The sequence below is a fragment of the Propithecus coquereli genome, unplaced genomic scaffold, assembly GCF_000956105.1.
Source record: "Propithecus coquereli isolate 6110/MARCELLA unplaced genomic scaffold, Pcoq_1.0 Scaffold134, whole genome shotgun sequence".
Lineage (NCBI taxonomy): Eukaryota > Metazoa > Chordata > Mammalia > Primates > Indriidae > Propithecus > Propithecus coquereli.
In genome coordinates, this window is record NW_012137636.1 from 2,960,407 (window position 1) to 2,973,987 (window position 13,581).

The window sequence follows — 13,581 nt, forward strand, 5'->3', positions numbered from 1 at the left end:
AAAAAAAAAAAAAAAAGCCAACTCTTTTTTTCTTCCCTTTGCAATTTTAGCAGATGAATATAATTCAACAAAAAGTTAACATTCTTTTACATGAAACATTGCTCAGTTAATATATTAGGGGTCATATATATTTATTTGTGTGGAAATCATTGCTTATAATGTTTTTCTATTAGTACACTAATTAAAAAATCACAAGTAAACCTTTATTGTTGCTGCTTTAACCAAATGAACATTTTGGTGGGGTGGTGGTAGGGGAACATGTATTTGATTAGATGAATAATAGCTGAGGTTATAGGAATCTAACTGCATACTTTAATGTAAAACAAAGAATATTAGCTAACTTTATATTTTGGATTCTAAAACCAAGCCCTACAACTTTTAAGTTGTTTTATGACCATCTAATTTTTTTGTTATTGATTGGAAGTTTGTATCAGAGCTAAGACTTTATTTAGATGTACAGATTTAGGAACTTTTAAGTTGTGGCTGGTTCTTTGTAAGTGTTTTTTGTCTTGTATGGAGTCATGGTCAAAGCATAGAATCAATAATTTATACATACAGTTCAAATAGAATATTAATCTTAATTAGTAGTTGATCACATTATTGCACTTATAGTATGTTAAGTGTGCTAGAGCAGAGGTCCACAACCTTTTTGACGCCAGGGACCAGTTTCATGGAAGACAATTTTTCCACAGACCTGCGTGGGGGCAGAGGCGGAGCTCAGGCAGTGATATGAGAGATGGGGAGCAGCTGTAAATGCAGATGAAGCTTCCCTCCCCTCGCTCACCCACCACTCACCTCTTGCTGTGCAGTTGGTTCCTAACAGTCCATGGATCAGTTGGTCCTCGCCCCAGGGTTTGGAGACCACAGCACTAGAAAAGAAATTAAAAGCAGTCTCTCAGGGTTTTCCATTCTCATAAGAGACTAGGATGGACATCTTCCTGACCCTTCCAAATCAGTATATTAAATACCAATCAGGACTAAGATATTTTAAAAATATTGCTACTCATTTTTTTAGTTGAGCAATAGTCAACAGTTTAGAATAGATACTAAAATTCATAGAGTTAGTGTTCTCTACTATTAAATAGCCAATTTACCATTATTCTTGAACTTCCTTTCAGACTTTTCAATATTGTTTTAAACAGAGAGAAAAAGAGAGAGTGTATATTTTAGCAGATTCCTGACCATTTTCTACAAGCAATCCCCCCCTTTTTCTAGTGTGTCCTCTAAGAAGTTAATCATTCTTATTTAACATACATTTTCTTCCTATCTGAAGGTATGGGGAAGTAACTGGTGCAGGCCAGCAAGACTTTGAAAATATGACATGTCTTGTTTATGTTACTAATCTGTTCTGGTTGGAGAGGGAAAGTGTGTACCAATACACTATCTTAACTGAAGCATGTTTAAGCTATTGCTGGAATTTTAAGTCCCTGGGGGACTTGAGAGAGGAGGGGCTTCCTGTATGGTTTTTTATTCATCCTAGTTCAGTTTATTTATATTGATATTAAATAAAAATGTTTAGTGCATAATGGGATAGAAATATTCTAGATAATTAGTAATTATTCTTTATTATTATTAAAAGAGTTTACTATATTTTCTACCTCCGTAAGAGAAACATGAAGAACTTGAGAGGCAATAATTTTTGTACTGATGATAAGAATTTTTTGTGATTCCAGATCTTTGAAGCAATTTATTTTAGACTGAATTTCATCGGTCAGGCATTTCTAATCAAGAGATAATGTTTGATGATACCATTTGATCGTAATAATGGTCAAAACATTATTTATGATCTCAAATAATGTTACATTTTCATATAGGTCATTTCTTTTTCTTTAAAGTACATAATTCATATGTAAATAAATTAATATTCTATTAATGTGATTTCATATGGTGAATGTGATCCTTAAAGAGGGAACATTTTATCAACTTTTAGGACTTTAAACAATTTTGGACTTTTTTGGAGGGAAGAATGTGGTTCTGATCAGGAAAACAACTGCACCTATAAAGTTACAGCCTGGGAGAGATGACCCTTGAAAAGTGGTTGTACTACCAAAGAATAATTGAAAGACAATTATGAGCACTCCTCCTAAAAACAATGCAATAAACAGGCAGACAAATGCCTGAAGGCTTTAAAGTTCTTCCATAGGTCTGGTAAGAATCTTCAGTGCTGTCAGCCTTTTTTTTGTGCATTGATCCTGGTGGGCTTTGTGAGTTTCAGCATGTGTGCACAATTCTTCTACTCTTAGTCCCGTGTGACAAAACATGCACAGACTTCTTGTTCTTCACGTGAATATTACAAGGAAAGGTTTCATGACTTTTTTCTCTTTACTTTTGCCCTAACCAAAATATTTATGTTTAATTATTGTTGTAAGGATCCTATATAAAATTTAGATACAAATAATAACTTGTTACATGGATAAAGAAATTTTTCCTATTAAATCAGAGATTTCATTTCTTCTTTGTTAGTCCTGTAGTCTCTCTCTAACTTCAGAAAGTTTTAAGTGAAGAAGATATTAGGATTGGGATTCACAAAGAGTTGTACTGAGGGTGGTGGTCATAGGTAGAACAAATGACGTGCATTTAAACGTGAGTGAATAAAAGATTGCCTTGTGCATAGCAACTGATCAATAAATGATAATTTTTTCCCCTCAAAGCACTGTTTTTTGCTAAAGCTGTTTACAGATAAATAAATTGAATAATTTAAAATGTATCCAGCTTGTTTCAACTGATTTAGTGAGCACATAAACAGTTGATGATGACAGTGGTAATGTTTAAATTACCAGAAGCAATAGACTTTCAACTCTGATCTGCAGACTATTCAAAGTTCTCCATGTCACTGTATTAAAATAACTCTGTCTTGCATTTATAAAGAACACAAACTTTAAACTGAGTCACCTTTAAGCTTTAAAGAATAGATTCTCTAAAATTATTTTCTCTTTCATATTCTTTTGTTTTCTCTTTTATATTGTTTGGTGCAGTGGCTCATGCCTATAATCCCAGCAACTTGGGAGGCTAAGGTGGAAGGATCACTTGAGCCCAGGAGTTCAGTACCAGCCTGGGCATCATAGTGAGATCCTGTCTCTAAAAAAAATTTAAAGCAAATTAGCTGGGCATGGTGGCATGCACCTGTAGTCCCAGCTACTTGGGATGCTGAGGTGGGAGGATCACTCGAGCCCAGGAGTTCAAGGCTGCAGTGAGCTGTGATCATGCTGCTTCACTCCAGCCTGAGCAACAGAACGAGACCCATCTGTAAAAAAGTAAAATAAATTTAAAAATTTCTTTGTTTTCATTGGTTTTTAGACATGCTTATAATAGGAATTCGTTATGCAATTAGCGTAACCTAGTTTATCTTTTGAAAGTATCTCCAACAATAAGATTTTGTATTTGACAGAAGCAGATCAGTAGCTAACTAGATAGATGGAAAAAGACAATACAACTTTAAAAAATGGCTTGCTCAGCAGATAATAGAAAATTGATTAAGCATCACGTCTTTTAGATCATTGGAACATGAAGAAATACTTTACATGTTTTAAAGTTATTTTGGTATTGTAGTATTAATAAATTTGAGGCATATGGGGAAAATAAAATTTACCATTTTCATTAGGCTTATGTATTCCTTTAGGATCAGAACATTTTATAACCCACAGAGACAGATTTTTAAAAAATATCTCGGTAAAATTGTCTTGTAACTTTCTTAGGCTCTATGTGCACCCAGACTCTCCTTTTACTGGCGACCAGCTACTCAAACAGATGGTGTCTTTTGAAAAGGTGAAACTCACCAACAATGAACTGGATCAACATGGCCATGTAAGTATGGTGCTTTGGACTGTGCCTGTTCCCTGGGATGGAATGAACAAGTCACATAAAACTTCTTCTCTCTGAGTTCCTTCCTACTCTCCCTCTCTGCTTCCCACCTTCCATCTCTGAGTCATTCTATGAGAACATTATGTGTTCTTCAGGGGACCCTCACTGCTTTTGTCAAGACTGGTTTCATGAAGACGATTTTCCACGGGCAGGGGCACGGAGCTCAGGTGGTGATGTGAGTGATGGGGAGCAGCTGTAAATACAGATGAAGCTTTGCTTGCACGACCGCCGCTCACCTCCTGTTGTGCTGCCCAGTTCCTAAGTTTTGTGGAAGACAGTTTTTCCACGGACTGGTGGGGGGAAGGCGACAGTGATGGGCGGCCCGGTTTATAACAGGCCTCAGACTGGCCGAGGTCTTGGGATCGGGCACCGCAGATTTACAGGGATGCTGTGCGCCATTTCTGTATAAGAGGATCAGGCATCTTCTGTACCATGTGTCTCCCAAGTCTTCCCCGACTGTTTCACCACCTAAGCCAACTAAACAAAGGAAATATGCATTTTTGGAGGCTATGGCAGCCCGTTCTTGGGTTAAGCATCTACCTTCTGTCGGTAGTATATCAGATAACAACATGGCATAAAGGGAATGGAGCTAAGACCTCCTATGGGAGTTTCCCAAAATGTGTTCTGTAGAACACATTCATGTGAGATGCAATAGAACAAAAGGGTTTTATGTCCAAATAACTTTGGGACAGTGCTGTTTACTTATTATGTAACCTCTTTTTGGAAAGTTCTGTGAATATTAAATCATTCTCTATGCTTTAATATTAAATAATATTAATATAATTAAAAACATATTAATAATATAATTAAAAACAAAACAGTTTGATTTTGTGTTAATAGTTTATTAAAATGTGGAAGACATGGAATTTAGAAATCTGAGCTCATAATAATAGTTAATAGAACAAATGGCCACTGATGCAGGCCCTTACACATTTGATAAAATGCTTTTTTAAGCCACTCTCCTGGATGTGATTCCATACTCTTGAATAAAGATTCATATAAAAATTCTGTTTTAGATTTTATGCTAAGAAAACTTTAGGCAGACTTACATACTACTTTTTTTCTTTTTAAAAAATTTTAAAATTGTTACATAATAATATACATATTTATGGGGTACATGTGATAGTTCAATACATGTATATGACATGTAAGTATCAAATCAGGGTGATTAGCATTTCTGTCACCTCAAACATTTGTCCTGGGAACATTCAAAATCCTCTCTTATAGCTATTTTGAAATACACAGTAAATTCTTGTTAATTCTAGGCACCCTACTGTGCTATAGGACACTAAAACTTATTCCTCCTATCTAACTATAATTTGGAACCCTTTAACCAACCTCTTCCTATATTCCCCTCCTCCCTACCCTTCCCAACCTCTGATAAACACTATTCTACTCTATTTCTGTGAGATTAATTTTTTTTAGCTCCTACATGAGTGAGAACATGTGGTATTTGTCTTTCTGTTGCAAACTTCTTTTTGATGAGAATGTTGTTTCTTTTTTGCTCCCCTTCTCAGAAAGCACACGGGTATTTACATAGTTTCTTTCCTTAATTTAGATATTCTGATATAATTATTCTTTCTCTTATCCCCTTTATTGAGTATAGCTCTTGTTACTTAAGGTTTTAGCTTTTATTGGATCTGTGCAATTTAGAGGAAGTGCTTCAAAACCTTTCTCAAAAAAGATGGCCTTAAGTAGACAATAAGAGAGTTCTTTTTTTTTCTTTTTTATTTTTTTTCTCTTTTTTTCTTCAAAAATACTGTCTTCTACAAGGAGAGTTCTAGATATGGTTTCAAGTGGTTAGAATAAACCTGGAACCAAATTAATCACTTCAGGTGTTACTCCCATCCATTTGCCCATAAGGAGACCTTGTTTATTACAACTAAATCAGGGGAACCAGGTTAAGTCATGTCTCTGCTGGTGGTGCTGCTGGGGTATTGGAAGTAGGTTAATAGGTTTCTGTTGTTTTATGTATTAGAAAAAGTAATTGACCTTTATTTTTAAGCATGTTGGCATAATTCTCCTTTTAAGATGCTTCCACTGACAGATTTTTTTTTCAGGTTAAATTTTATGAAGTATCTGAGTAATTTTTTTGTAGGTCAATGATCGTTCTTAATATCATTCATATTAAAATTTTTTGAGGTCTAACCGAAATCCTCGAAGGGAAGAATGAAATTGTTTTATGGTTCTGGTATTTTCCACATGTGAGCTTTTAGAGGAATTATCTGGGTCTTTCTAAAAAGACTTGAGAGTTCATTTTGGGATCAGCTGTCCAGAATTGAAATGTTTTTGTTTTAATATCAGCTTCATGGGTGGTAAACTGGGTTTCAGGAGCTCTGGGTTCTAGCCTGATTATGCCAAGATTAGACCTTGACAAATTGTTTAGTCTTAGATGGTTGCCTGTATGCATTTTTGATTTAAAAGTTTTATATTTAGTATAACCCTTTGTCACTTGAATTAGTGTGTTATGAAAACTACAAGGAAAGATTCTTAGATCCTATGTTGTTTAGCTAATTTCTTTGAATCAGTTCTGAAGAAGCTCCTCTTATAGATGCATTTTTAGTTTTACAACAGGAAATTTTCTTATTCCCGGGAATTTAATGAGTGAAGCAGGCTCCACATTTCTATTAGTGTTCTTTAGCCCATGAGGGCTTGAGCAGAGAGTCAGGGAGCCTTGGGGGCTGAGAGACTTAGTCTGGGGTCTGAGCCTATCCAGCACCCTTTCCCAAAGGAAATTGACCTTTGCGTGGTAGAAGTGAGGGAGGGGAAGCTTATTTAAAGCTAAGAGCTTTTTCCATTTTGGTATAGGTATGTGTGAGTGGATGAAAGTGATTTGAAAATTTTTCCTATCTTCAATGTTAAGGTTTTTTCTTATATTATTAATAGTATTAGGAGGAAAATGTTTGCTTTTGTTACTGTAAGTTTATTCCAGTTTTATGATTGAGTGTCAATATCTCGAACTCCTTGGAATAAAAGCAGTATACAAATAGATACCATTATCATTTTTTAAAGTTTATTTTGATATGTTTGAAGATTTCACTTGTTTTAGTTATTTCTGTTCCAGTTTGGGATCATAAAAAGGCAGTGTGTTCAAAATTCAGTCCCAGTTAATGCCCTGTAATTTAAGTAGGCTTACATCTCAGCACAGAGAGAGATTGATTATATATCAGTTATCACACAGTGACTAGTATTAACTCTGCCAAAGTCAATCAGCAGAAACAGTCATTCTCCACACCCATATTAGCCAAGAAAGCAAGAGAGCCATCAGATGCAATATTAGGCGTAGCAACCAGCCGTGAACGCCATTGATCCTGTCATACTGTTTATCAAATGTCTCCTGAGAACCAGACTCTCTTCTGGGTTTTGGGGGAGGAGAGTATACAATGTGAGCTCTCTCATCACAGGAAAGACATACCCAATTTTGCAGATTTAGATAGGTGTCTGGGTGGCAGGTGGGAAGATGTGGGAAACCTTCTATATCTGAAAGTGAATTTTATTTCCCAGATTTCATAAGGTAAAATTTTATATTGTATTTTAAAAATACGTATAAAAATATTATCTATTGGCTGTCTTGTTAACCATGGTATGTTTATGACTTCCGAGTATGTAGCAATTTTTATTAGCTGTAGAGTGGAAGATGGCTATCACTGTGATTCAAGTTCAGTTTTATAACTGGAAGTGTGGAATCAAGGAGGCTGTCATAAATAATACAGTTCACATTTACTGAACACTTCCTGTTTCCTATGTGCTTTACAGAGGTCAATCATCTAATTCTCACCACGGCCCTATGAGGTTAGTACTATTTTTACATTTGAGAAAACTGGAGGTAGAAGAGGTGAGATCACTTGACCTAAGATTATAGGGCTAGAGAGTGGCAGATTCAGTGTTCTAACCCACGTCTGTCTAATATCATACTGCCTTTCTAAATTGTTTTGTTTTCCCCCGTAAATAGTAATCTGACCCCCTGGTATATATGATTTCTTATTTTAGAAAATTTAGACATGCATCCTTTGGTCTAATCAGACGAGCAAACAAAAAATATTTTGAGGACTTGATTTTAAAAAGAAATAAAACTTATCCTTCAGATGACCCCCCATAATCATTTCAGAAAGAACACTTGAAACAACATGTGTTACTCAGTTGTTTTGGTAAAATATGATTCACAATGACTCTGAAGTATCTTATGAAAATAATTTGCCTTAAGAATGGAAAAGGTAGAACCTAATCTTAAAATTCACTTTGAAATTATAAATCTTACGGTTCTTTTTTTTTTTTTTTTTTTTCTCACTGTGAGTTAGCCCGTCTAGCAGTGTAAATATGTAAAATTCAGTACTTCCCATCTTTTTCTTGTAGATAATTTTGAACTCAATGCATAAGTACCAGCCAAGGGTGCACATCATTAAGAAGAAAGACCACACGGCCTCATTACTCAATCTGAAGTCTGAAGAATTTAGAACATTTATCTTCCCAGAGACAGTCTTTACAGCAGTCACTGCCTACCAGAACCAACTGGTGAGTGTACAGGTCACAATCGAGTTCCTGCATAAGATAAGGGTTTAGGAGGTTCTTATGTTTTCTGGGAGAGAAGGGATATCCCAGTACCCAGAATGCGTGTTCACTTTGGAGAGAGCTGTTGAGTGTCAGCCCCAGGACCCTTGAGAGCATGTGGAGTAACCACATATTGCACCATCTCTTCTAGAATCTTCAATGCTCCGGGTCAGGTTTTTCACTTCCTACTCCCCCACCCAAATCTGTCCCAGTCTGCCTTCTCAGGAAAATTACCTGCCTCCTTTTCCTCCTCCTGGTAACATGCATAGCCATGTTTTTGTTGCTTCATCAAATGTAAAAGTTCAAATTTTCTGCAAAATCAAACACACATATTCTAGCCAACTGTCCATTACTACTGGTACTTTAGATATTTCGTGAAGCTTATTTAGCTGTAATTTAGGGTAAGATAATTCTAGTAAAATGATTTTCAATGTCTCTTTAGATAACAAATTGCAGTAGGTAGGCATTTGTGTATTTAATTAAAATCAAGATATCTAATTTATAATATTGGGTTATATGTAGGCTGAGCTTTCTTAGTCCGAAAATCCAAAATCCAAGATGCTCTGAAATCCAAAACTTTTTGAGTGGTGACATGACACTCAAGGAAATGCTCATTGGAGCATTTCAGTTTTGGATTTTCGGATTAGGAATGCTCAATTCAGAAGCATAATGCAAATATTCCAAAATCTGAAAAAATCTGAGATCCAAGACACTTTTGGTCCCAAACATTTCAGATAAGGGATACTCAGCCTATATTTTCTACTCTCTGTTGTACAACACATTTAAAATTTATACATTTATTCATTCATAAGGTTTATTCCAACTTTATAAATATTTATCAAGATCTTACTAAGGGCTACATACTTTTACACACTTCCTCACACATTTTCTTTTTTTGTGGTCAGCATAAGCTTGACCGGCTAGTGGCAGTGGTCACACTCTCTAGGTGAGGAAGCTGAGTCTAAGAGAGGGTAAGTAACTTTTCTGCAGTTAGGAAGGACCAAAAGTGGAATTCCTTTTGATGTACCTCAGTAAAAAGAACTCGCATTCTCAGTTTACTTGACAAATTTGGTTGTTCATAGTCTCTCTAGGTCTTTATATCTTGCTAAGTAGCCAGAACTGTTGCTCTCCCCTTAGGGTTCTGAGTAAGTAACTGTTAGATGTGGCCCGATAGGTGGCTCAGAGTCCAGAATGGCATGGCCAGCCCGGGGGATGCAGTGTAGATTCTCTCGGGAAAGGCATGATGAATCTGACAGCACAGGTAGCCTGCACAGATGAGGGAGTGGAAGCCCAGATGTGGGAAAATGGCCAGAGTGGATATATAAGGCTTGTATAAGGCTTGCCCACCTATAATTCCTGGACAACTTTGGGCAGATTTCATTTCCCCACCATGAATGTCATTTTCCCTACCTGTAATCTGGGGCTAACAACTGATCAGACCCTTTAGGGGATTGCTGTGAAGATCCAATGTAATGGTGTGTATAAACATGCCTTTGGAAACTGTAAGGCACTCTATAAATAAGGCATTTGGTTACTATTGGACTGTCTCAGGAATGTTGAAAGAGGATTTGTCACAATTTGGATTTTAAAATTTTAGTGATATATTTTTTAATGAGACAAATGAATATATAGTTGTTATCATATTAATCATCTTATAGTAGATCAAAATGTTATACCCTTTGAGTTATCTCCAAGATGACAAGAGTAGAAACTTTCACAGAATGCCCCAGCTAAAAATTTGGGTATAAATAGAAGTCCACAAAGCCCTAAAACACTAACGCAGTTTCTCTGAGGTTCTGGAACATTGAAACCAACAATCCCTTTTAAGTTACTTGAGGGCACATAGAATGCAGATATTATAAGTTCAGAAAAGATTTCTGAAACATTTGGTTCATTTTATACTAATTGAATTTATAGCTTTTATAATATAAAACATTAGATTTATACTAATTTAAGAATTCCTGTTGATGTTTGGGAATGACATAAAAACTTGTCATGTGGAAACTTCATTGCTTTTATTAGAATTCTCTGTAAAGAGGGCCAAAGCAAGAATAGGTAAATAGGGTTTTTTAAAGTGAAAATTATAGGGCTAGAACAAAAATTAAAGGAAGTTCCTAAATATATTGCCTTAGGTTTGGTCTAATAGGTGAAAGAGCATTTCTGAATAAATGCTGACGGGACCTCTTATATCATGGTACACTGGAATAGAACTGTATTATTTACCCTTCTATTATTATTTTCATAATAATAATAGCTAACATTTGGGTACTTACTATGTACAAGGCACCATTTGGAGTGCATTATCTTATTTAATCTTTAAAATGATATTACAAGTTAGGAGCAATAGTATTTTTATTTAGCATCATACAGTTGGGAAAATTGAGTCAAAAGTTAAATAAGTCATCTGAGGTGATCTTGCTCCTCCCATCACAGATTTGAGTCCAGGTGGTTAGATTCAAGAGTCAATGTCCTTCACCTCTAAGTTGTAGGTGCTTGGTGTTCCCAAGGAAGCAGAACTTCACCTCCTCTCAGCTTTTGACCCTGATGGACTCTGAGACATCCTTTTTTAGAGGGTTTAAACTTTTATGTTCATTTTTTTAAACCAAATGTACTGTTCACACTGCACAGCAGCAAGTGTGACAAGATAGTGATCATCCTAAACTGGAGGTTAGACTATCTACTAAGCACTAGCTGCATCTAATAGGAGCCACATGCATTAATGACATTATTTCATTTAATTGTTCTTCTACTCAACTTTTTATTTAGAAAATTTCCAAATACATAAAAAATTCAACTAATGGTAAAATCAACCTCATGTATCCCTCCACCCAGATTCAACAATTATTTTTTGCCACATTCACTTTTACCTCTTGTTCTCTCCCTCACCCCCTCCCTCTCTCTGTGTGTACACACTTTTCCCCTTCCCTGAATCATTTGAAACTGAGTAGCATGTATCATGAGGCTTTACTTCTAAATACTTCTGCAAGCATATTCTGACAGTAGGACATTATTCTTGTAATCCAAACATTTTTATCACAGCTAAGAGAATTAATAGGAGTTATTTCTTTATATCACCTAATATTCAATTCATATTAAAATTTTTAGGATGGACCAACAATGTCTTTGATAATCTTTCTACCCGCCAAATAACCTCTGAACTAGGATCCAACTAAAGTTCATGGTTTGGATTTATTACTTTTAGTTCACAAAAATCTTTCCACATTTTTTCTCAATATCTCATTTCATTCTGACACTGATCTCCTGAGGGAAGCCCCATGAGTCCTGTTTTGTAGGTAAAGAAACTGAGATCAGAGTGGTTAGGATATTCACCCAAGGTCACAAGTCTGGTGAGTAACAGAACTTCATGAGGTTTTGATCTTCTTGGACTTAGTTCTTCCTTTTTGGTGGCATCATGACGGATTGCACGGCCAAGGAATTGACCACTGATGGTGTGAAAGGTTAGGAAAAAAAAACTGAATTTGAAAATATAGCTAAATTAAAATTGGCTAAGATACTAATAAATACACATTCCAACACTAGTTGCTCCTTTTGCAAATTTTTTTTCTAATTGATATCATAAATGGGATCAAAATGCAGCTATCAGTGCCCAGGTGTTCTTTATTACATCATTAAGTATAAAGATTTATATGATTAGTGTGTCCTCTCATTGCTAAATAATCCACAATGGAAGTTACTAAATTCACAATTAATTTCTTTAACAGATCCTGGTGTGTCTGTTTATTTTTATGCATCCATCTTTAAAACCATAGTCCCTAGCACAAAGCCATATACCTATTAAATTGAAATCCACTTCATAGTCAAAGATTTGACTTGGTATCCTAAGGGACCAGTTTTGCAAATGGTTTATAAACCTCATAAGACCAATCAAAATTCATATAGCAGGTGCTCAATAAACATATGTGGAATGAATCAATCAGTTTGGGGGTTAACATTTTCATTAGTCCTGTGCTTATTTCTGAAGTTATCCTTGACTCTTTCTAGGCCTCCTCACATCTGCTGTGTCTTCATCACTAAACCAAGTTTGTGTACTGATTTTCCTATAGCAAACATATAGTAAAATAAATATATAGGGAAGAAATAAGGTAAACATATACTAAGTATAGTTTAAATATTAGAATTTTTCCATGCATGAAGAACAAAGAGATAAAAAGAAAGAGAGGAATATTTAAGAGTTCACATTTAAGACCAGTTTCATATATATTAAACTTTGGATAGGACTGTCATTTTTATGTCTATTAACATCCAAATCAAAATTTCCAGTCAAATTTGTGAAAATACTCATTTATTATGGCTGGTAATTTCATTTATAAGTAGTGAAAATGGGACCTTTTTTGCTATTTCTTTCTCTGGTTTTTGCAAGTGAATGATAGCATTTCTTTATATTATTAGATAAAAGCTAAATACATTACACTTTCAACAAAGTATTTTATAATTTAAGATTTAAAGGTCATGCATTGTTTTGGAGCAGGCAGACCATTGTTGTAGAGTTGAAGTGTAGGTCAGGTTTCATTTTTAAATGCCTTTGGTCAGATCTTTTCCTGATAATTGGAGAAATGGTCTCTGAGGGCCAATTTCACCTTATAGCTGTGAACCTCAGCTGGATTCAGAGTCCAGTAGTATCATAGAGAATAACTACTGTGAAAGGTCCCCTTCTCTTTGGCACAGCTGGTAGTATCAAATCTGCCCTCCAATTATACGTACATTTATTTACAGATAATAGAGATGTTGAAAGAGTGAATTTTCTGGCCAAGAATTGCATTATGTTCTACATTACTGAAATCATACATGAAAAACAGGGTTGTATTTTAGACTAAATTAGTAATTTGGATACATGTAGAGACACACACTAAACAGCATGATTTTTTAAGTACATACTACTATCCTTATTTGTTAACACTTTGTCTTCACAAAGTGAGAAACATCGCTTCTTTTAGAAATTGTTTTTGAATTATAAAGAAGTCATACCTCTTGTTTTTCTGCACGTTTGATGGGCATATTGTCAATCGCATTACAAGCGACAGACATCCTATATTAGAATATGGAATGAAATGACATCCAACTGAAATCACTGTCTCTAACTCAGCTCCTTCCTCATTAAATCTCAAGTGTGTTATTTGAGAAATAATACCTAAATTCCATAAAGGGATATAA

The 13,581-nt window shown here is 35.2% G+C and overlaps 1 protein-coding gene across 1 annotated transcript in view; it reads left to right on the forward strand.

Annotated features, from left to right (window-relative positions):
* TBX20 (T-box 20) overlaps window positions 1–13,581 on the forward strand; it is a 65,686-nt gene that overhangs the window by 6,021 nt on the left and 46,084 nt on the right. The window contains exons 4-5 of the mRNA XM_012638771.1: window positions 3,696–3,804; window positions 8,215–8,373. Of these exons, the coding sequence (XP_012494225.1) occupies window positions 3,696–3,804; window positions 8,215–8,373 (268 nt within the window). The remainder of the gene's footprint in view (window positions 1–3,695; window positions 3,805–8,214; window positions 8,374–13,581) is intronic.